General features: G+C 60.0%; 9 protein-coding genes across 9 annotated transcripts; 7 read left to right on the top strand and 2 right to left on the bottom strand.

The window, feature by feature from the left end:
• Positions 1-75: 75 nt before the first annotated feature.
• COLE_02940 (uncharacterized protein) lies at positions 76-2,428 on the top strand (the record flags this gene model as incomplete). Its single annotated transcript, XM_018425416.1, has 4 exons — positions 76-277; positions 318-395; positions 427-1,008; positions 2,286-2,428. The coding sequence occupies 4 exons, from the start codon at positions 76-78 to the stop codon at positions 2,426-2,428; spliced, it is 1,005 nt and encodes a 334-aa protein (XP_018278421.1).
• A 496-nt stretch (positions 2,429-2,924) lies between these two features.
• On the top strand, positions 2,925-5,245 carry COLE_02939 (uncharacterized protein; the record flags this gene model as incomplete). The annotated part of the gene is made up of 7 exons (XM_018426182.2): positions 2,925-3,230; positions 3,274-3,554; positions 3,638-4,013; positions 4,051-4,271; positions 4,307-4,412; positions 4,454-4,753; positions 5,042-5,245. The coding sequence occupies 7 exons, from the start codon at positions 2,925-2,927 to the stop codon at positions 5,243-5,245; spliced, it is 1,794 nt and encodes a 597-aa protein (XP_018278420.1).
• A 33-nt stretch (positions 5,246-5,278) lies between these two features.
• Positions 5,279-6,026, bottom strand: COLE_02938 (uncharacterized protein; the record flags this gene model as incomplete). The annotated part of the gene is made up of 4 exons (XM_018426714.2): positions 5,279-5,380; positions 5,415-5,634; positions 5,669-5,759; positions 5,792-6,026. 4 exons carry the CDS (start codon positions 6,024-6,026, stop codon positions 5,279-5,281), a joined length of 648 nt encoding a protein of 215 aa, XP_018278419.1.
• A 276-nt stretch (positions 6,027-6,302) lies between these two features.
• Positions 6,303-7,464, top strand: COLE_02937 (uncharacterized protein; the record flags this gene model as incomplete). Its single annotated transcript, XM_018426019.2, has 3 exons — positions 6,303-6,474; positions 6,536-7,356; positions 7,393-7,464. The coding sequence occupies 3 exons, from the start codon at positions 6,303-6,305 to the stop codon at positions 7,462-7,464; spliced, it is 1,065 nt and encodes a 354-aa protein (XP_018278418.1).
• A 2,620-nt stretch (positions 7,465-10,084) lies between these two features.
• COLE_02936 (uncharacterized protein) lies at positions 10,085-13,932 on the top strand (the record flags this gene model as incomplete). Its single annotated transcript, XM_018426018.2, has 5 exons — positions 10,085-10,144; positions 10,189-10,270; positions 10,405-10,525; positions 10,571-10,743; positions 10,826-13,932. 5 exons carry the CDS (start codon positions 10,085-10,087, stop codon positions 13,930-13,932), a joined length of 3,543 nt encoding a protein of 1,180 aa, XP_018278417.1.
• A 469-nt stretch (positions 13,933-14,401) lies between these two features.
• Positions 14,402-16,344, top strand: COLE_02935 (uncharacterized protein; the record flags this gene model as incomplete). The annotated part of the gene is made up of 3 exons (XM_018425785.2): positions 14,402-14,668; positions 14,712-15,036; positions 15,068-16,344. The coding sequence occupies 3 exons, from the start codon at positions 14,402-14,404 to the stop codon at positions 16,342-16,344; spliced, it is 1,869 nt and encodes a 622-aa protein (XP_018278416.1).
• Positions 16,345-16,811: 467 nt separating this feature from the next.
• Positions 16,812-17,569, top strand: COLE_02934 (uncharacterized protein; the record flags this gene model as incomplete). Its single annotated transcript, XM_018421400.2, has 3 exons — positions 16,812-17,058; positions 17,101-17,393; positions 17,474-17,569. 3 exons carry the CDS (start codon positions 16,812-16,814, stop codon positions 17,567-17,569), a joined length of 636 nt encoding a protein of 211 aa, XP_018278415.1.
• Positions 17,570-18,450: 881 nt separating this feature from the next.
• Positions 18,451-20,278, top strand: COLE_02933 (uncharacterized protein; the record flags this gene model as incomplete). Its single annotated transcript, XM_018421399.2, has 2 exons — positions 18,451-18,481; positions 18,513-20,278. The coding sequence occupies 2 exons, from the start codon at positions 18,451-18,453 to the stop codon at positions 20,276-20,278; spliced, it is 1,797 nt and encodes a 598-aa protein (XP_018278414.1).
• A 166-nt stretch (positions 20,279-20,444) lies between these two features.
• Positions 20,445-21,104, bottom strand: COLE_02932 (uncharacterized protein; the record flags this gene model as incomplete). Its single annotated transcript, XM_018423353.2, has 3 exons — positions 20,445-20,655; positions 20,710-20,785; positions 20,828-21,104. 3 exons carry the CDS (start codon positions 21,102-21,104, stop codon positions 20,445-20,447), a joined length of 564 nt encoding a protein of 187 aa, XP_018278413.1.
• Positions 21,105-21,338: the final 234 nt, after the last annotated feature.

Here is a 21,338-nt window from a genome sequence, read left to right as displayed (position 1 = left end):
TTATTCCGGCCCTCTGGTCCTCTGGTCTCCCCCGCTTCTCTCCTACGCTCTGCACGTCTGGCGCCACTCATTCCTATGACTGTCGCGAGCTCCTCGACCCCCACCCCGAGCGTGCGCGACCCCCGGCGGCGCCAATCCATGCCCCTTCTGTATTCATCCACTCCATCAGCGCCCGACATAGAGCGCGTCGCGCCCTTCGCCTTCGCCACCTGCCCCATGCCAGAGCCGCACCGCGAGCGGAGCCTCGCCGCGCGCGCCTTCGCCGCCATCCTCTCGCGTAAGCCGAGTTCCGCCTGACGCCGCGAGCCTGACGCCAGCGTTCCGCAGGCGCCCCGCCGAAGAGTTCCAGACGCGCCACATCGCGCGCTCCACCCCCGCGCTTCCGCACCCACATAGTGCGCTGTGCCGTAGCCTTGCTGACAGTAGAGCGGGAGGACGCCCTCGACACCTGGCACTCGTGGGGCAGCGAGCTTAGCATCGCGTCCAAGCTGGTTGACGAGACACACCTCTCGCCAAGCAGTGCAGGCGGGCGGCGCGTACGCCGCTCCCTCTCCGGTACTTTGGTGCGGCGCGCTCGCACCCCATCAGTTGTCGCGCCACACCTCGCCATCGAGGCTATCCTCGGTAAACGCGGCCTGGGCGCGTCGCAGGCATCGCTGCGCTCCACGGCACCTGCGCCGCCACAGATATCGCTCGACTTTGACTGGGGCCCAAGCGCATCGGAGCTCCCGTCCGACGCCCTGTGCACCACCCTCGACGAGCCCGAGCCCCCAATTCCACCCGCGAGCACCAGCCCATTCGCCAGACCACATAGCATGCTCACCTCATCAGCCAACGCATCAGTTCTTACGTTGACAAAGAGCAAGCCGAGACTCCGCCGACTGGGGTCCCGCCGCTTCTCGCGCACAGCCAAGTCGCCGCCTGCTGTGCCGATACCACTACCACGCATTGAGCTGGAGCTCATCGAGGACGGCTTTGCCGTCGACTTTGCAGTGATCGCAGAGGACAGTGAGCAGCATAAGGTGCCTGGGGCATGGTCTTGATGCTCGGACCGGGGGCCGTGTGTGCGACGGTTGCTCTAATGTTTGTGTACTAGTATGCGATCTTGGGTTCTCGGTAGAGCGAGGTGAACGATTTCCGCACGCGAGGAAGCCGGGAGGACGTAATCGGGACACCCGACTTCACATACCACCTGTTCTGGCACCTGAGTGACTAAGGAGGGATGTTGCACTCAGGCTCATGATCAGTTGCGGCGTTGCCGCAAGCTGGACATCAGCTGCCAAGCCAGAGATGGAATGGTCATACCGCCGTAGTTCAGCTGGCTGTTAATCGGTAATGAGGTCACGTGAACTCGCAATCTCGATACTTCACCTGTGCTGCGAGTTTTGATACAAGCAAAGATTAGTAGATTGGAATGGCGACCTCCTGTGAGTTCTGAAACTTTGCTTCTGAGTAGCTTGGGTTTAGGGGGCGATCACGATGAGCCTCCCAATTTTTTCCACGACTGTTTCCATACGGCACCATCAATATGCATCAAATGCCGCCACGATCGCTTCTGATGAGTTCCGCCCGCCTTTGTCATCGGTCACAGTTTGCTTTGTCGACAACTTTCAAGAGGCGTTGAATTTGCCTGGCGCGCCGACGAGGCGTCGGAGGGTGCTTTCGTGGCGCACGCCACATAGCGTCAGCAACGCACCGTCGGGACGCGGCAGGATTTTTCACCTAGTCGCTTCTGGTAATCTGGCAAAAAGTGCTGAGCGCGCTTGCTTTTCCGCATCCGCAGGGGTCAGTCTCAGCCGTCGACGAGGAAATCTGCGAAAGCGGAAGTAAAACGAGCGGTTGTCGTGTGAAACGGTCATCTTTCGTGGCCGGTCTTTGTGCTCTTTCGAGTAGTCTTGGCTCGGTTGATCACCGGAGGACGACGGAGACAACGCTCGGCGAGTGCCCACAAAACGGGCGGCCTTTGTTGGATTGGTTTCATAACCCCGTGGCTGTAGGTAAGATCTGGCTGTGCGTGTGCCTAGGGCACGGAGTTTGGCATGCCCGCACCGAATTGTGGGCTGGACCGCCGGCGAGCAGCGGAGCAGGGAGCGCCGTGTTGCTGGCAGACCGGACGTAGTCGTCCCTGTGGCCGACAACCCTCTGCTGCTCTCATGAATGGCCATAGCAACTGAGACGAACCGAGGCTACCGCCTCCGACCTGGTCAGTTGCCGAAGACATGGAAAAGTTGGAGGGTTTTGCGGAACGCTACGGTGCCCCTGCGGTATGCCAGAGCTAACAGCAGGGTCGTCCGAGTTCTTGGCTCTGCACGGCTGCACACGCCGCCTGCGAGCTGCGACTGCGAGGCTGTCCGGCATCGGTGGTCCGGGCGAATCCGAGCATTCCGAGCTCGGATCGCCCTCAGGACCGCCGCCACCGCTCTCCTGAGCACTCGTGGGGGCAAGGCGGGCGACCTGATCTGCGCCAAACGCCACGCGCCACCGTCTGCATCAGCACTCTCCGCGCTGCTAAACAGCGCAACCAGCACTGAGAAAGCAGGGTCAGCCAGTACAACTAGGACAGGAGGTCAAGCATGACTGCCAGGTTGACTAGGTATCTCCAGGTCTGCGGGTTCTGGATCTCTAGCCGGGAGCTTGGACCGCCTTTTTTTCCTCTCATCACCGCTCCTCGATGCTTCTACGGCGCGGTTGAGGGGCCCGTGCATACTCCTTGTCCCCCTCACGCTGACTCTCACCTCAGCCAGGCTGCCGCCCACTTCCCCAGCGTGTGCGCGGGGGCTGTCAGTCCCACGGTAGCGCCAATCGTGCGCCAGCGCCACCGGCGGTGGTGAGACGAGCTCTGAGCCGGGGTTGGCATGACTTGGAGCCATCACACATCTTTCCTCGACTCCCAACTACTGTCTCTCTTTCTCTCCACACTCGTTATGCCCGTCCACGTATATCCACCTCCTGGGTCGTCGACTGCGCGCGATGCGCAGCGACCACGCCGGCGGCGCAACAATACGCACGCGCCGCACACGTTCCGTGGCCAGCTGCAAGGTTGGCACGCCGATCGTGAGGACGGCCGCTCGTTCTTCCGCGCCATGTTTCCGTCTTGGAAGACGGAACGCTCGGCAGACGATGTGATCTACAACCCATTCAAGCTGATGGCCATGGTCAAACCCATGGACTGGCTCTACTTCATTTCCGGCTGGTTCGCATGGACAGTCGACGGCTTTGATTTCTTCACCGTGAGGCTGCGACCCAGAAGGTCAGAATCCCATCTAACCCCAGGTCACGGTTACTATCGACAAGCTTGAGCATTACTTCCAGCGCGAAACAGTTGACATTGCTGCTTCTATGACTCTTACGCTTATGTTCCGCTCGCTTGGTGCTTTGACTTTCGGTATCCTTGCCGACCGATTCGGGCGCAAGTGGACACTGGTTGTCAACCTCATCCTCATTGCTACGTTCGAGTTCTGCACGGCTTTCACGACCAACTACGCCGGATTCCTTGGCGTGCGCTCTCTCTTCGGTATCGTCATGGGCGGTGTTTGGGGTCAAGCGGCCGCTACGTGAGTCCATCCGCTGAGAGAGTGATCGAGCTTGGGCTCGGATGAGATCGAGCAAGACTCGCTGGTGGGTTTGCTGACATCAGTGCTCTCGAAAACGTGCCCGTGCCTGCCCGTGGTCTCCTTTCCGGTATCATGCAGGGCGGGTACACGCTGGGCTACGTCTTGGCGGCTGTTGCAAACTTGGCCCTTACCGATCGCTACGGCTGGAAGAGTGTTTTCTACTGCGGTGGTGCCATCTCGCTGCTCGCTGCCATTATTCGTGCCATGCTCCCCGAGTCTCGTCAGTACATTCTTGCTCGTGAGCAGCTCAAGGCCGAGGGTCTGTCCAGCAAGCAGACGGCCCGTATCTTCTTCAAGGAGTTGAAGGCCATGTTAAAGGTTAACTGGCTTCGCTGCGTTTGGGGTGTCTGTCTCATGACGGGGTTCAACTACCTGGCCCACGGTTCTCAGGACCTCTACGTGAGTTTGTGCATCGACGAGGCAATCTGATTTTTAGCCCTCGTTCTTGCGTGAGTCCAAGGGTCTCACTCCCACAAATGTCTCGGCCTCCACCATTCTGGCTTCGGGTGGCGCCACTATCGGTTCTGCCTTTGCGGGGTATCTCTCGCAGTACGCCGGTCGTCGTCTTGGTGCAATGATTTTCCTCCTGTGGACAGCCGCGTGGATTCCTCTCTGGATTCTGCCCAACACCTTCGGTTCCCTGTCCGCCGGGGGCTTGTGAGTTTCCCCATTTCGGGTTTCGCTCACACCAGCCTTATTCAGTTCGGTGTGTTCGGTACTTGGGGTGTCGTTCCCATCTACCTCGGAGAGATTTCTCCGCCCGCTTTCCGTGCCTCCTTTGCTGGTGTTACTTACCAGGTGAGGTTCCAGAATCACTGAAGGTCCATCGCTCACATCAGCTCGGAAACATGATTGCCTCGCCCGCCGCCCAGATTCAGGCCGACGCAGGCAAAGTCATGCGGACGATGGGTGTCAATCTTACGGCGGGTAAGGGCGTTGCAGACTATGCCACAGTCCAGGGTATCGTCACGGGGACAGTTATTGTGTGGCTCTTCATCTTCCTCTTCCTGGGCCCCGAAGCCGACGGCTCGCACTTCGACCAGGCCAAGGTCGCCTTCCAGGAAGGTGGTGGTACTGCCGAGCCCGCCGATTTCGTCCGTCCCGACCACGGTCACTTCCACGCACACGACGACAACCGTGTCAACCTCGATCTCGAGCGTGGCCACGGTCTCACCAACCCCCTCGGCGCACACGAGAAGCTGCCGACCGACCACAGCTTTGCCATCAAGCTTTAAACCCCTTCACTCCTCCTCCGCATCCTTCGTGCTGTACACACGCTCCGTATTTCGCACCTTTGTTTGGGCGCGTCCCCCGATCGCCTTTATCCGTTGTACCAATACCCGATGCCGCGCGTCTTGGTCGGGTGGGCTATGCATGGTGTCACCTTCAGATATAATCCAGAAATGTGGCAGTACTTTCCACTTCAGTTACTTCTGGAGGAGGAGGTCACGCATCTGTGCCAACTGCCGCCAAAACGTCCACGGCTTCAGTGTCACTATGGCGAGTCAGCATTTAGTCCGATCAGACTGAAGTTACCAAAGCCGTCGGCGATCAGTAAACGCCCCGAGCACGGACCTCCAATCGAGGAGACACGTCAGCACGCCGAGCCGCTCTGTCGAGCTTGGGTATAATTGCATTGTTTCCCCCTTCCGGCGCCCGTGGCCCTATGACGCCTTCGCGGCCTCCTCCTTGGCACGAAGTCGCTCCGCACGGGCCTTGCGAGCTTGCTCGGCGCGCTCGACAATCATTCTGACGCGGACATACAGCTGTCGTTCAGCAACTCCCGAATATCCGACATACCGCCATTGCGGGGCCGTTGGTGGCAACGACCGTGATAAGCCACCCGCGGATGAGGACAAATGTAAGGTCAGGCATAGAGATGAAGAACCGCATAAGGTGGCCGATCCACATCCCGCCCATCGCGTACGGGAGGAGATACTTCATCGCCTCGGTGAACTTGATGTGGACAGGATCCTGTTTGGCCGCCTTTGCGAACACGTCAGCAACCACGTATAACGTGCTGAAGTTAGCAGCAGATGACAGGCAAAACGCACATCCACCCCGAGCTGAGCGTAGTCAGGTACATCATCGCCGCCTTGCAAATGGACCAGCCGTACGCAAAAGACACGCGCGCGTCATATTCGACTGCCGTCAGCGTGGCCACGCAAGGCACCCACGGAAGCGGTCGCCCCAGCTGCGAATAACGTAGGCGACGCCGAAAGTTGTAAGACCTGCCGCCGAAGCCAAAGTAACCATCTGCATGCAGGTCATGAACACCTTCATCCACTGGGGCCACTCGTCAGCGGAGGCGCTCAAGGCAGGCTTGGGTGCCGCAGTGGCAGATGGCGACTGGGTGTCGCTCTTCGCCTTCTTGGGCGTGGAGTTTCTGCCCTTGCGGTTGTTCGATGCCATCGCGAATGTAACGAATGTGGAAGTGATGAGCAAGAGCAGCGATAGTGTGAGTGTGATGGTGTTAGATGAGAATGCATCGATGGGGTGGAATGTCAAAATATCTGAAGCGAGAGTTGAGCGGCTTGAGCGCGCACAGATCATCTCATCTTGACAACCCCGGATCCCCGGAACCGGAATTAGCCGAGCCCCGCTTTCCCCGCACCGGACCCCACAACACACGCCACTATCCAAGCCACGAGCTCGGTCATTGTTCTCTCCAACATCCACTTCAACACAATGCCGCTCCCACGGTGTCGACCAGGCTTCTCGGACCACATCTTCAAGTCGGCCGCAGGTGTACAACTTCCCCTGCGCGTTTGGCCTCCAGCAAAGCTCAAAGGCGCCGCTGCCACCAACGGCGGCAGCCTTGAGGGCAAGGGAGCTCCGTGGCTGCTCTGGATACACGGTGGTAGGTTCTGGAAGGTCTCGGTGCTCTCTGACCGAGCTGTGGTCGCACTAGCTAACTTCAGGCGGATACACTTGCGGCAAATGGACCGTACCAACGGGCTGGGTCTCGAGCGCCTTCGGGGACCGCGGGTACGGCGTCGTATCTGTCGGGTATCGTCTGCAGCCGCAGGCGTCGATGCTCGATATGATCCAGGACTGTGTTGACGCGGCGGCATGGTGTCGCAATCACGTTGCACCGCTGGGACTAGATCCCGAGCGGTGGGCGGTGGGCGGCGCAAGCTCGGGCGCAACGCTTGCCGCCATGGTTGCGCTGCACGCTGAGCACAAGCCCCGCGCCTTTGTCAACGTTTACGGGCTCACTGACACCGAACACTATCTGGACGATGAGGCGTCGCGGGCTCCACCTCCAGATGACTACGTCGTGTCAAACGACGAGGAGCTCGCTGATCTCGTACAGGACTGGGACGCGAGCAACGCAGTCGTGCAGAACCCGTGGGCCGGGGAGATGCCACCAAACGTGCCGCTCGAGGAGGCACGCGCCGCCTTTGGGCTACCGGACTGGGAGCCGACGCGAGCCCAGTTCGTGCGCTCCGACCTTTACTCGTACGTGGCCAAGAATCGCAACCTCATGGAGATCGTGTACCGCCGCAGCAAGTTTGGAGAAGACGCAGCGTTTCGCGAGCATGTCCGATCTCACTCGCCCTACCAGATTCTGCAGAAGCGGAAGACGTTCCCACCCACATTCTTCATGCACGGCACCGGGGACGACATCGTTCCCGTGGTACAGAGCTGGAAGTTTGCGGAGCGTCTCGTCGAGATGGATGTCGACATCGCCGAGGTGTATGACGAGGGCAAGGGACACGTCTACGACTTTGGGTTCGAGGTAAGTACTCACCCCGGTAAAGCAGGCTGACTGTAGAACCCAGAAGATGAAGGGTGGAAGAAGAACGTTGAGCCGTGCATGGCGTTTGTCGAGCGTCACCTGAAGTAGTGCATTTGAGAGACGAGATCGTTCAGAAGTCCTTCGTAACCGGGGCCAGGGTCAATCTTGGTCCTCACGCTGCAGCAAGTTTGAAACTGGTGCGAGATGGTCGCTACACAACGACTTATCAATGATATCTTGATCCTAACACTGCTCACTAACGGCGCTCAATTTATGGAATGCGCTCATGAACGCCTTCGAGACAGTTTACGCCAGACAAACGGCACCGGGCTCCCACCGAAGGCGTAAGGCTCGAAGTTAGTGCACTATCGGAATGATCTTCCCATTCCCTGCGTTGATGCACCCTCAAGTTAGTCTTGGACTCCCGTCAGTAGCTCCAGCCCGCGACGCCTACGAAGCCACGAGACCAAAAGATACATCAGGAGGGAGTCGAACCCCCGCCGCGTGCATGGCAAGCACGCATGATACCGTTTCACCACTGATGTAGTAGTTGGAAGAAGCTGTTCTTACACAGCCTCGCTGACACATACCGTCTCCGATAGACGGGGAAGGGCATCTTCTTCCACCTCCGAAGGCGGCTTGAAACGGTCGTCTCTCCGGTGTCAATTGAGGTTAAGTGTTAAAGTCTGAGGGCAATTACTCTATGGCTGTCTTGAGCTGTCATCCACTTTCTCCAGGGGGCCCCTCAAACACCAAAAAGCGAGCTTTGGCTCACAGGTACTCTCTGTCGGAGAATTGAACTCCGGTCTCCCGCGGTCACAGTTGATGACAAGCGAGCATACTAGCCACTATACGAACAGAGACCAATATGGATATCCACATCATGTACATACCTCGGTGAAACCTCTCGTGAGGCAGTCGACGCTCAGCGCTCTGCTTGTCTCAGTCTGTGGCAAGGCAGTTGGACTATTGTGGAACCGAATCATTCCAGACTTGTCCGAGCTGCTCGCTGATGACGGTCTAGAAACTCCCCTGACACGCCCGCCTGACAGCATAAGATGGAGTTTCCGCCGCTCGGTCCCGTTCTTTCGGGTGCGTTCCTCTTGCAGTAGGGGAGGGCGGCCAGGGCGTCCCGCAGACATCCTGTTGGATATGCTGGAGTGTGTTTATTCTACTCGGATACCAGACGCCTTACCCACATCCACATCACACTCGCCCTGTCTACTGTACAATCTGCAGCCAAAAGACCATACGATTCTTGTTGGTGACGGTGTCGGAGGAATCTAGCTCCGCCGTGCCCCATTCCAAGATTTGCCGTTTCCATGAGATACCCATCTGTGCCTGCGATGTCGGGATGTCGGATCAGAGCGCTTTTGCAGCAGAGTCGCAGGGCACCGGTGCAGTGGAGCGATGACAACTGGACCTGTGCGTCACTTGCCGGTCTTAGCCGACCCCATCTAGCGTTGTCACGGTACATATGAACTGAGCTGTACCAGAGTTGGAAGGAGAGCTGACCCGCTCTTCTGCACCTGCTGCCCACCGTGCACCGTGCACGGTCATGTCGATGGTCACCAAGGCGTTTGGTCCCTTCATGACGCTGAAGTGCGATATTCTTGACCTTCTGACGTTTGTGAGATACGCTTCTGGGACTCAGGAGATCACGAGAGTAGCGCGGGTCGCGAGGCGGCGTCTGTTGGCCGCGACGGGATGTCGAGTCTCACCCAGGCAGACGGCGGGAGGGGGAGAAATTCTGGATGTGAGTGAACAGGGACTGATCAGGAACATTGGAGAGTTGCGGCCGATCAACCTCCAACAGGCATGTTAAACCTCGCGCCGTGTAGCCTCAGTGATCAGCCGATTTAATGCGCAGTCAAAGTGCCATGCGCTCGCTTCACTAAAGCAGGTCACCTGAAAGACAGGCTGCAGTTGGTGTGAGTGAGTGCTAGGCTGTGTGAGGTGAACTCGGGGGTGCGACGATTTAGTGCATGCGTGAATAGACTTTTGGTCAGTCAGGGCATAGAGCATTGAGTCCTCCCGATCTCCTACGGCATGTGGCCTCAACCTCGCCTTGGGTCTTGTACGTGTAATAACACTCCGCCCAGGATGAGAGAGGTCGAAGCGGCCATTCCGCTCAGGCTCCTGGGAGAGCGCTAGGAAGTGCGGGGGGAGGGGGTGGGCGGAATAGGGGTTAGTGCACCACTGTAGACCCTAGCCTCTATCGCAGATTGCACGGCCCAGGTGAGGATGATGCAAGCATTCTCGCAAGGCCAAGCCAACCGCCCTCGAGCCAAGAAGACCGGAACAAATCCGGGCCTGGATCAGCACAAGGGAAAATTGCTAGCGTGTTAGGGCGTGCTTCGGTGTTGGGCGTAGAGTGAGTGAACGAGTGAGTGCAGCAGGTGCTCCGACAGTGAGCGGTGTTGTGCTTCTGACCTTCCATCCTCAAACTCTCGATTCTGCTGGGTGCGCTTCTTTCTGTCTTCGTCATACGCACATTTCCTGCCTTCGTCTCCGCATCTTTCTTCACGCCGTCCGACTTCTTCTTGCTCCTCCTCGTTCCCTGTATCACCGCGTCTTCACTACTCGCCTGCGACTCCCCCTCCTCTCCTTCTCCGTCCCCTCCTCTCCGCCATCATCGGCGCCCTCTCCTTCGTGTATTCCAACTCCCATCTCCTCCATTGAAGCTCTGTAGTATCAGAGTCCTCTTCACCCCTTGCTTGCGCACGCCATGGGCAGGTTTGCGGACAAGATCGCCGACAGGCTCGGCGAGCACCCTGCGGGCAACCATGTGAGCCTTACACTACCGTCGTGCGGCGCAACGTTAACCTGCAGATCCGGGGCAAGAAATGGGCCGAGATCCTGGGCAGTGCATTGCTTGCCTTAGGCGTCCTCGCCCTCGTCGGCGTGTGGGCAGGTGAGTAACGATGATGAGGGCCAGATGGCTGGTGCGCGGCGGAGTCAGAGCGTCACGCGACCTGGGGCGCTTGCATTCCGCTCCCCGTCCCTCCGGACCGTTACATTCGTCATGGACATTGCTGACAAGTTTAGCTGCGACGGCTGGCTACGAGGCCACGAGTCGTTTCTCGCCCAACTACAACCTCACCGACAGTGACCACTGGTTCTCCAAATTCATTCCGGGCCGTACGGGCAACCTCTGCCAGCCTGCCTAGTGAGTGTTTCACATAAATTGCAGTGAACAGCTACTGACTATCAGCATCAACCCTGGCCAGCAGTTCCGCACGACTAACGGCGTGTTCCTTTGGGAGATGGGGAAGCAGTTCAACGTAACTATGGCCGAGGTGGGCAACAATAGCACCATGGTCAACTTCAACGGCACCGGGCAGCAGTACGCAGACAATAAGCTCGAGCACTGCGACCTCTCTGGACGTGAGTCTCACACTGGAAGCATCCGGTTACCTGCTGTGGCATCTCCCATCGCGTCGTTTTTTAGAGGAGTTACTAACGCCAGTGTCGATCGACATGGACCTCTTCCAGGCTCAGGTCGACGTCAAGTTGTATGCAACTTGCATTGACCCTGAGTGGCCCGCGCTCTTGCTTTCCCAGAACACTTACTCGGTTGATCAGAGCCGCCTGCTCGACAACTCCCTATGGTTCACGAACGACCTCGTAATGAAGTCCGAGTACAAGGAGCGCAACGATCTGCAATCGGCCTTGAACAACCTTGCCGCTGATCTGTGGAGGCGACAGCGTGCCCAGTACCAGACTGCCGAAATGCCGGTGATTCGCGGAATCCGCGTGGTCAACCAGAACAACTGTGGATTTGCGACCGATGACCGCAAGGGGTGCTACGAGTCGCCCTTGAGTGTCAGCAACGACTCGGTCGGCTTCTACATGTTCCAGAATCTTTCCGTTGAGACGACCATGTACAACCCGCAGGCGTGGAACGTCCCCACGAACAACTTCATCCAGTCACTCTTCGCCGCCGCTCGATACGACTTTGCTGTCAATCAGACGAACAATGTCTTTGTGAACAGCACGGCTCGCCAGGCCGTCATCACAACGACTGAGGACCCAAACTTCAACCTCACGGGTGGCCTAACCCAGCTGACGGGCGCCCAGTCGTTCCTTGATGGAGGCGATTTTGACGCGCCAAAGATAAGCCGCGTACGGACGAGCTACCTCTGCATCGTGAGCAAGATGAAGCCGCCCGCCGACTTTGCCATCTCCGTCCTCGGTCTCGCCTTTGCGCTGTTCGGTGTCGTCTTCGGCGCTGTCATGATGATCGTCTCCAAGCTCACTGGCAAGGAGCTGGGTGCGAACCCCGTCGTCGCAGCCGCAGCACCCGGTGCCGCCCTCGCGCAGGTCGCGACCAACCTTACGCGCACCTCAGGCGAGATCGAGGGTGATCCCGAAGCGCTGAACGAGAAGAACCGCACTGCTGATGGAATCACCCCTATCAACTCGCATTCCCACAAGGTTAGCGATGGGTCTGGTGGCACCGCTGTCCCGCAGTACGACTCGCGCGCTGTCACCCCGGCTCCGTCGTACAACTATGGTGCCAAGAGCGCGGGCGCGCAGTACACGCCGCTTAAGAACAATCAGAGCTTCGACCACCTGTCTGACGGTACCCCATCGCCGTCGACCACCAAGCATGGCTTTAACTCTTTCGCATCTCTGAATAAGCTCTCAGAGCAGCCGCAGATGCCTGGCTCAGCTGGCGCTGGCGGCGCCGCTGACAAGGGCAGCAGTAGTGGCCTCGCTGGCCTTGCTGGCGCTGCTGGTGGCGGTCTCCTTGGCCTCGCGGGCGGTCTTCTTGGCTCCAAGTTCGGCAATATCACTCCAAAAAACCTGTCGGGCACCAACCTCCAGGGCATGACTGGCGGGTTTGGCGGCGCACCTGCCGCTGATGCGGGTCCCGGGGCCGCCCCCGGAGGTGGCTTTGGTGGGTTCGCCAGCATGATTCCGGGCGGTCAGAACATCGCAGGACTGGCGGGCAAGATGCCGGGTGGTGCGAATCTGCAGAACATGGCGGGCAACATTCCTGGCGCGCAAAACCTCCAAGGCATGGTTGGCAACGTTCCCGGCGCTTCAAACCTGCAAGGCATGGTCGGCAATGTCCCTGGTGCTGCGAATCTTCAAAGCATGGCTGGTAACATTCCTGGCGCGTCCAATCTGCAGGGTATGGTTGCTGGTGTGCCGGGCGCTTCCACTGCTGGCGGCATGGCATCGAACATCCCCGGAATGCCGCAGGTCTCGAATCTCGCGACAAACGTTCCAGGCGTCTCCAACCTCCAGGGCATGGCTAGCAGCATCCCAGGCGCTGGTTCTCTGCAAGGCCTCCCTGCCAATGTCCCGGGTGCGCAGAACTTGACTGGTGCTGGTCTGCAAAACGTCGTCGCCGCTCAACCCAGCATGGCGCAGCTCGGCAATGCGCAGAACCTCGCTGCTGCCCCGTCCTCTGCATTCTCTGGATTGGCAAACGCTGGCACTGCTGCTGCTGCGGGCTTGGCGGGTGCAGGTGCAGGTGCCCTCGCAACCGGTGCGTACATGCACAGCAAAGATCGCTCTGCCAGCGGCGACTCTCCGCTATACATGAACTCGCCATCGACGATCCGAGAGGTGCCCGAGAACGGAGCGGTGACCCAGCCGCCCGCCGCCGCAGTGACTCCCGCCGGTGCGCAGGTATTCCGCACGCCCTCGAACTCGAGTCTTAAGCGCGCCAACGCTCCCACCAGCATCGACCTCTCCAACACCCAGCCAGCGATCCGCGCAACCAAGGGCCTGCCGACGTCGCCTGGAGCTCCAGTTCGCGGCCTGCCGACCTCCCCAGGCCGTCCCGCTCGCGGCATCCCGACTTCCCCCGGCGCACCCCAGATGCGCCCCTTGGACCCGACGCTGGCGTCAGTTCCTTCCGCTCCTTCCGCCCCTGCTGTCCCCTCTGTGTCCCAGGGGGCACCCGCTGGGTCGTCCTTCCCCACTACCGCTGCTGCTGGCCTCGGTGCCGGTGCTCTGGCCGCCGGAGCGGGTTATGTAGCGCACCAGGCATCGCAGCCCAAGGTGGACGAGTCCGTGCCTCAGGCTCGTGACTTCGTCAATGCTGCCCCGACTGCTGTCCCCGTTGGCGAGCCTATTGCCGCCGCGCCCGTTGTTCCCACCGCCCAGCTGAACGCTACTCTTTCAGAGGCGCCTAGCGTTCAGGCTGAGGCTCCCAGTGTCCCTCAGGTTCCCTCCCAGGCGCAGGCTCCCACCGGCCTGGGTCTTGACGGTCTTGCCGCCGACGTGCAGGGCCGCGTTGACCGCGCCGCAGCTGTCGCAGATAGTCACCTCGCCGGCACCAACATCCCAGCTGCGGGGCAAAACTTCGTCTCTGCTGGCCAGGGCTTCATCCAGCCCGCAGCTGCTACGGTAACCGGCGCTATCGCTGGCGCAGGCGGTGCTGCAATTCTCGACCAGACTCCGCGCTCGCCCACTGTCGCCGGTCCCCCATCCTTCGCCACGCCCGGTGCCCGCACCGCCGCTGGCGCCCCTACCACGCCTACGCTCGCGCCTCGACCGCGTGACATCACGCCCATGAGCCCGACCTCGGCTGGTCCGCCCGCTGGGTGGAACAAGTGATCGTCAGGTCGCATTCTCGGTTCCTAGCATCGCATGGCTAGAGTAGGACTATAGCATTTTGTTGCATTAACTGCATTTTAACAGCAAGCTTGGAGGGACGAGCTAGTGATCTGACGGCAATGGCGTTAGTGAGACTGAATTACCATCGCAACCGGCTGGTAGTGGACGCTGGGTCTTCAAACACATCAAGGGGGTGCAGCCGATGAGCGTGAGCACTCCCATAGCGTAGTCACGGGGAACAATGGCCCGCGGGGCCCGAGCCGGCAGCTGAGGCGATGGATTGTGCGTGAACGAGCTCGTTATCGTTCATTGGTGTTACTGCCGAGAGGCGCATTGCCGGCGGCCGAAAGTGGGCATCTCCGACCTCAACCGGTAATCTCGGTCATTCCAGCCGCCGGTCGGTTATCACCCCACGGTCCCCCGCTACCTTATAAGCGTTCCGCCTCAAGCATGTCAGCCCACACCCACCATGACACGCACAGTCGGCGAGCTCAAAGCGGCCTCTGCGCCTTTCTCTCTTCCTACGCACCAAGCGGGATATGTGCCTCCCCCCAAGGTTGACGCGGCCGCTGAGGCCGACAATCTCATCGCCGGCCTGAACAAGGCGATCTCGTCCGGCGATGCGGACGCGTTTGCGGCGCTGTTCCATCCCGATGGCTTCTGGCGTGACGCGCTCGTCTTTACGCGCGACTTTCGCACCAATGCTGGCACCCAGCGGATTGCCCAGGCGGCGAAGGTGCGACCATTACGATGGAGTATTGAGCTGCACTGACACCCAGGCCACTTTCGACCGGACACAGGCAGCCGACTTCGCTCTGGCTCCCGCCGGTGCTAAGGTTGACACCCCTTTCCCAGACCTTACGTTCCTTACCGTGCACCTCACGTTCTCGTCTGTGCTCGGTCCAGCGTATGCTCTCGCCCGCCTGACGTACAAGGACGGCTGGAAGATCTTCACGCTGTTTACTACTCTTACCGGCGTGCACGGGCATGTGCAGCAGGTCGGGGAGGCGCGGCCGCGCGGCACGCACAACGACAAAGAGCCCTTTGATGCTCGGCGCGCGCGCGAGACCGCGCACGAGGGCGGTGACCCCGACGTCCTCATCAGTGAGTTGGCGTCCGTTCTGGCTAACAGCAGTTGGGGCAGGGCACAACGGCCTCACGGTGGCCGCGCAGTGCAAGTCTTTTGGCCTTGACGCGCTCTGCATCGACCGCGAGAAGCGCATCGGCGATAACTGGCGGCTGCGTTACAGCTCGCTATCTCTCCATGACCCCGTCTACACCAACCACCTGCCTTTCATGCCCTTCCCGTCGACGTGGCCGCAGTTTATTCCAGCCGGCAAGCTCGCGAACTGGCTTGAGAACTACACCGATGCCCTCGACCTGAACGTGTGGACGCAGGCGACCACTGACCCCACTCGCACGCGCTACAACCCTGACTCGGAGCTGTGGGATGTCATGGTACTGCGCACGCAGCCAGACGGAACCGTGACGGAGCGCATCATGCACGTTCGCCATGTTGTTATGGCCACGGGTATCGCTGGAGGTGAGGCCCGCCTCCCGCCCCCCGTGCCGGGCCAGGACACTTGGGAGGGAAAGATCCTGCACTCTTCGTGGCACCCTGGAGGTGGCGCAAGCGCCGGCAAGCGCGTGCTCGTCGTTGGCGCAGCGACCTCAGGTCACGACATTGCCATGGATCTCGTGCAGAACGGGGCACAAGTCACGATGCTGCAGCGCTCGCCTACTTTCATCATGTCTATCCAGAACGGGACGCACGTACTCCAGGCTGGCCTGTTCAATGACAAGACCGACATCGAGCTGGCAGACATGACGGCGCGCAGCTTGCCCACCCCGGTCGGGCGGGCATTCCAGCAGCGCTCGACAGCGTGGCTGTCGCAGGTCGACGCAGAGCTGCTCGCCGGGCTTAAGAAGGCCGGCTTCCGCACATACCCCGGGCCAGACGGAGCGGGCTTCTACCAGCTTGCCGTTGAGAAGGCCGGCGGGTACTACTTCGACACGGGTGCGTCGCAAATGATCATCAAGGGCCAGATCAAGGTGCGGCAGGGCCAGATCGCGAGCTTTGGGCCCGGCAAGACCGTTCGCTTTGCCGACGGCGAGGCTGAGTTCGACGAGGTCGTCTTCGCCACTGGCTACGGCGGGTACAAGAACACTGTGGCGCGCGCGCTCGGAGAGGAGGCCGCCGCACAGCTCAGCACCGTGTACGGCACAGACGTCGAGGGCGAGATCCGCGGCATCGCGCGCGACTGCGGCATACCCAACGTTATGTTCAATGTCGGCAACCTCGCGTCATCCCGCACATTTTCCAAGCTTATCGCACTGCAGATCTTGCTGGAGCGCGAGGGCAAGCTCGGTGAGCGTTATACCATTGAAAAGCAGGCAGCGGAGGCGGCGTAGGGGGAAACAGTATTGTATTCTCGGTTAAATGGGATGTATCATATGCATCAACCAGCCACAGCTAGTCTCTGCGTCCCACACAGTTGTAGAACAGGCAAAAACGTTACACTACACTTTTGTGATGCTCTCTGTCGGAGAATTGAACTCCGGTCTCCCGCGGTCAGTTCAATGACAAGCGAGCATACTAGCCACTATACGAACAGAGACGATGCTGAGAATACAGGCCAGCTCCTCACCGCGCGCCCGAGGATTGGCACCCGTGCTTGTCCAAAGGCTAACCATGCTTGTACAGCTCAGCTACCAGGCCCTGGAGTGGGCCATCAGAACACATTCTTCGGCTAAACCAAGTTGACGATATCGACACGGCTCAACCCGCGTCTGAGGCCGAGCCATTCGTCTTGCACATCACTCGTTTCACCCTACCTCACCACGGCACAGTTGATACCTGACACATCCCCATCGACAGCATGAGCACCTCTGCCATCTCGTCTGCGCAGTTCTTTGCAGCCCTCAAGGCTCGCCGCTCCGTGTATGCGCTCAAGGCGTCTTCACCCATCTCGGACGCGGCGATTCGCGAACTAGTGGAGACGGCGATCAAACTCGCGCCGACGGCGTACAACTCGCAGACGTTGCGTGTGGCCCTTGTTTTCGGTGACAAACACAAGCGCCTTTGGAACGCGATGTGGGTCGAGAACCAGAAGACGTTTCCGAACGGTGCGTTCAGCCCGGCTCGCCGCGGGGGGGGGCTGACCCAAGCTGAGCTGGAAGCGCAGCAGCGCACCAAGTGGGAGCACGCGTACATGAGCGCGTACGCTACCGTCGTGTTCTTTGATGACAAGAAGTCGCTCGGGGAGTGGTGCACCAAGATGCCGAACCGCAAGGATGAGCTGGCGGTGTGGAGCAAGAACGGCGCGGGCATCCTGCAGCACACTGTGTGGACCGCGCTCGCGACCGAGGGGCTGGGTGCCAACCTTCAGCACTTCTCGCAGGTTACGCCGGGGGCAGACGCAGCCATGCGCCAGGTCATCGAGGTTCCGGAGGACTGGGAGGTAGGTGGGCGCAAGAGGCCAGCCATGAAGCTGCCAATCCATATTCATAAGGCGCAGATCGCGCAGAACGCTGACACCAGTGCACAGCCATAATGCCATTCGGCGAGATTGTGCAACACCCTGCAGAGAAGCCGAAGCTGCCCTTGTCGGAGCGCCTGATGGTATTCACCGACTAAATGCGCAAATAAATTCAAGTCTACATGGGCGGGAGAGATGGCTATTGTGACCTGCCTGAACGCAAGTAGGCTTTTGGCAGACGCAGGTTCATGTGCAGTCTGAGAGATAGAGGAAAATGTAGCTTTGACCGCCATTATCTTGTAAAGCAGAAAGGAAGCGAGGATGGAGGGCTAGGGTGATAAGCATGTCGGGCCGGTGATGGTCCGGAACCAAACAAATTGCTTCCGCTCATCCGCAGATTTGTCTTCCGCCTTTCCCAGCACCTTCCGCGCGCTCCAACGAGCATCGCTGCAGACGCAGATGGGGGGCAGGCAAAAGAGAAGCCTCGTGTGGGGCTCGAACCCACGACCGAATGATCAACCGGAACCCAAAGATCCGCATTAAGAGTCATTTAATCTACCGACTGATATAACGAGGCGATTCAATGATGTCCGTGCGTCGTCTGGTGCCCATATATAGTATGGCCATACTCTCGGACATCTATTCTGTACGTTCTGGCGTTGAGAGCTACAACCACAAAAAGCCGACGATTAGCAAGGAAACGCAGGTCGATTGGACTGCGAGTAACAGTTACGGTGACGCTTATGGTGCACTGGCTCTTGTCGCGTTTCCGCACCATTCCGCCCTATCTGAACGCTACTGATTTCCAAAGAACAATGTCGGCAGGTTCTTGCAATCTGGCATGCATGATTTGCACGGGGGAGGAGAGGAGCAACGCATTTGCGTCTCCCTCCTCTGAGCCTAAGACTAAGACACCGAAGGCGGTTGGCCGCGGCCAACCGGCCAACCCTTGGCCGATGAATGCCGGCGGTAAGCGGTCGGCAACTCTCATCTTGCCCATTCTGTCGCCTGATGTCTCCTTTTGACACTAACGAACGCAATGACGGTGTGCACCATCACCACAAGCGATGGTAGGCGTTCGCACGCCGGAGCTAACTCCAGCCTGCGGCGATGAGGGTATGCCAACTCGGCGGCCACCGCACTTGCTTGTCGCCGGCTCCGCCTCCGCTCCCCTCCTGTACTCGGACACGCCTCTCTCCTTTTGGGGCGGCACGGACCCCGCGACCGGCCGCATCGTGGATGTCCACCACCCCCTCGCGGGCCAAAGCATGGCGGGCCGCGTCCTCGCACTCCCCGCGGGCCGTGGGAGCTGCTCCGGCTCGCTCGGCGTGCTCGAGTGCATCATGTCCGGGCGCGGGCCGGCGGCGCTCGTTCTCGGCGAACCGGATGAGATCATGGCGCTCGGCGCACTCGTAGCGGGCACGGTGTTTGGGCAAGACATCCCCGTTGCAGTCGTCGGGCGGGAGCGGTTTGCGCGCCTCGCTGCCGCGACCTCCGTCACTATCTCCACCACCTCTAAAGGTGGGATGTTAAATGCCGCCCTGCCGGGCAGGACGCTCGCGATCTCCCTGGCTGCCCTCGATAGTCTGGCCGCCGAGGTTGAGCTCACCCCCGCAGACCGGGACATGCTATCTGGAAAGGCGGGCCAGGGCGCGAAAGAGGCGATGGACCTCGTCGTCTCCATGGCCCGAATGTATGGCGCAACCTCGCTCACCTCCGTGACGCGAGCGCATATCGACGCGGTCATCTACGTTGGCCCCGCTACGCTATCTTTTGCGCAGCACTTTGCGGGCCTCGGGGCGCGCTTCGCCGTCCCCACGACGCTCAACGCCGTCTCGGTGCCCCGGGAGTGGGAGGCGCTCGGTGTCCCCGCCGCCGAGGCGGAACCTGCGCTCGCCCTCGCGGCGGCATACGAGAGGCTCGGGGCGGACGGGACGTCCAGAACGTGCGCGCCGTACTTTCTCGCGTCGCCGCCCGGCGTCGGCGAGAGCGTAGGGTGGGCGGAGAGCAACGCCGTCGTGTACGCGAATAGCGTGCTGGGCGCGCGCACGCTCAAGTATCCTGACATGCTTGATGTCGCCGTCGCGCTGACGGGCCGCGCACCGCTTGCAGGCGCCCATGTTGATGCGGCCAGGCTCCCGCGTGCTCGCGTCGACGTTGATGCGGATCTGAAGATTGGCGGAGCGGCGGGCAGCCTGTTCTGGCCGCTCCTTGGGTACTGCGTCGGAGGGGCCGCAGGGCATGACGTAGTCGTCGTGTGTGGTCTCGAGAATCTGCGTCCCAGGCAGAGCGACCTCAAAGCGTTCAGCGCAGCGTTTGGCACGTCTTCCGGCTCGCCCATGTTCCACATCCGTGGAGTGACGCCCGAGGCGCCGGCCCGCGTTGTGTTCAACGTCGAGCGGACGGTGAATATCGGGCGCGCCGATTTGGCAGGGGCGTGGGAGAGTCTCAACTCTGCGCAAGAGGAGGACGTCGGTCTCGTTGCGCTGGGGAATCCCCACCTGGCTGTGGACGAGTTTGGGGAGCTGGCCGAGCTCGTCCGTCCGTTACTCGCAAGCGGGAAGCGGGCAGAGGTGCCCTTCGTTCTGACGGCTGGCCGGCATGTGGTCAAAGAGGCTGAGGAAAGGGGTTTCCTCGAGCCGCTGCATACATTCGGCGCAACTATTGTTGAGGACACATGCTGGTGCATGATCAAAGCGCCAGTCGTACCCGAGCTCGCACAAAGCGTCGCGACCAACTCTGCAAAGTACGCGCACTACGGCCCTGGCGGAGTGGGCAAGCCAATGTACTTTGCCAGCACAACTGACTGCGTTCAAGCAGCACTGGATGCGCGCTGTAGACGAGAGCCACCATCGTGGTTGTCATAATGCATGCTGGTCCGACTGCCCCGCAACATCTACACGGTTCCAGCGCCTATCCACTCTCGCCTTTGGACGCCGAGGGCTCCTGATGGAGCCTAGGATTAACGCCCGGTGCCACGGCGCAGAACAACGTATGCCTGAAGTTAACATCGTCAACGCAATGCCGGTAATCTCATACCATGAGAAGAGGGCCGATACTCGCCGCGGTCATACCCGCCAGGCTCCAGAGCTTCGGCTTGTCGTCGGGCGTGATGGGTTGGCCATAGCGCAAGACAGAATTAAGAACCCATATCCAGCTGCCGGCGATACCCCACATGGTGGCAGGAAGAGGCTGGGCGACAACCATGCGAGTTGGGCGGACCCCGAAGACGAGCTTGAGCGCGCTGGTGTCAGTGGGAGTCAAGGAAGGTCAAATATGGTGAGATGGATGAACATACGCGACCGACGCGACGAGGGCGACCGTGTAGCTCAACGTGCGGATCATAACGTAGATGCCCAGCTCCGGGTTGAACGCTGCCGTTAGCTCGGCCGTTGGTTGAGTCAGCTGATACACACGAACGAGACGAAGACCCTTCGTCGCGGTCTCGGGGAAGAACGTGCCGACGCAGAACAAGGCGATGTTGAGAACAGCACTCCCAAGGCGCGACAGCACACTCCTTTTGGCCGGTACGACTCGAGCCTTCGGGGTCAGGCCGGCCGATGCTGGCGTGTTCTGGGTGCGGGACATCTTTGGGAGCGGCTTGTTGGTCTGAGCCTTCGCGGCCTCGGGAGCAGGCACCTTGACGGCAATGGCGTCGACCGCGTTCGAGTCTGCGGGAGGAGAGTTACCCATGACTGTGAGAGAGTCTGAACGAATCAGGAGATCAAGAGTTCGAGTGCTATGGATAGATGGGCGAAGAAGAAGAAGGATGAGATGCAAAAGCCGGAAGCGACGCGAAGGGTATAAGAAACGCGAAGCGGCATTCAATCAATTGATATGTCTCAGATCCGCATCCGCCGGGGATCTGGCACATCGCAGGAGTTGCAGGGCATTCATGATTCAGTCACTTAGCCCTCATTCCACACA

The sequence above is a fragment of the Cutaneotrichosporon oleaginosum genome (genome assembly GCF_008065305.1).
Source record: "Cutaneotrichosporon oleaginosum strain ATCC 20508 chromosome Unknown ATCC20508_contig02, whole genome shotgun sequence".
Lineage (NCBI taxonomy): Eukaryota > Fungi > Basidiomycota > Tremellomycetes > Trichosporonales > Trichosporonaceae > Cutaneotrichosporon > Cutaneotrichosporon oleaginosum.
This window is presented reverse-complemented; position numbering and strand designations above follow the sequence as displayed.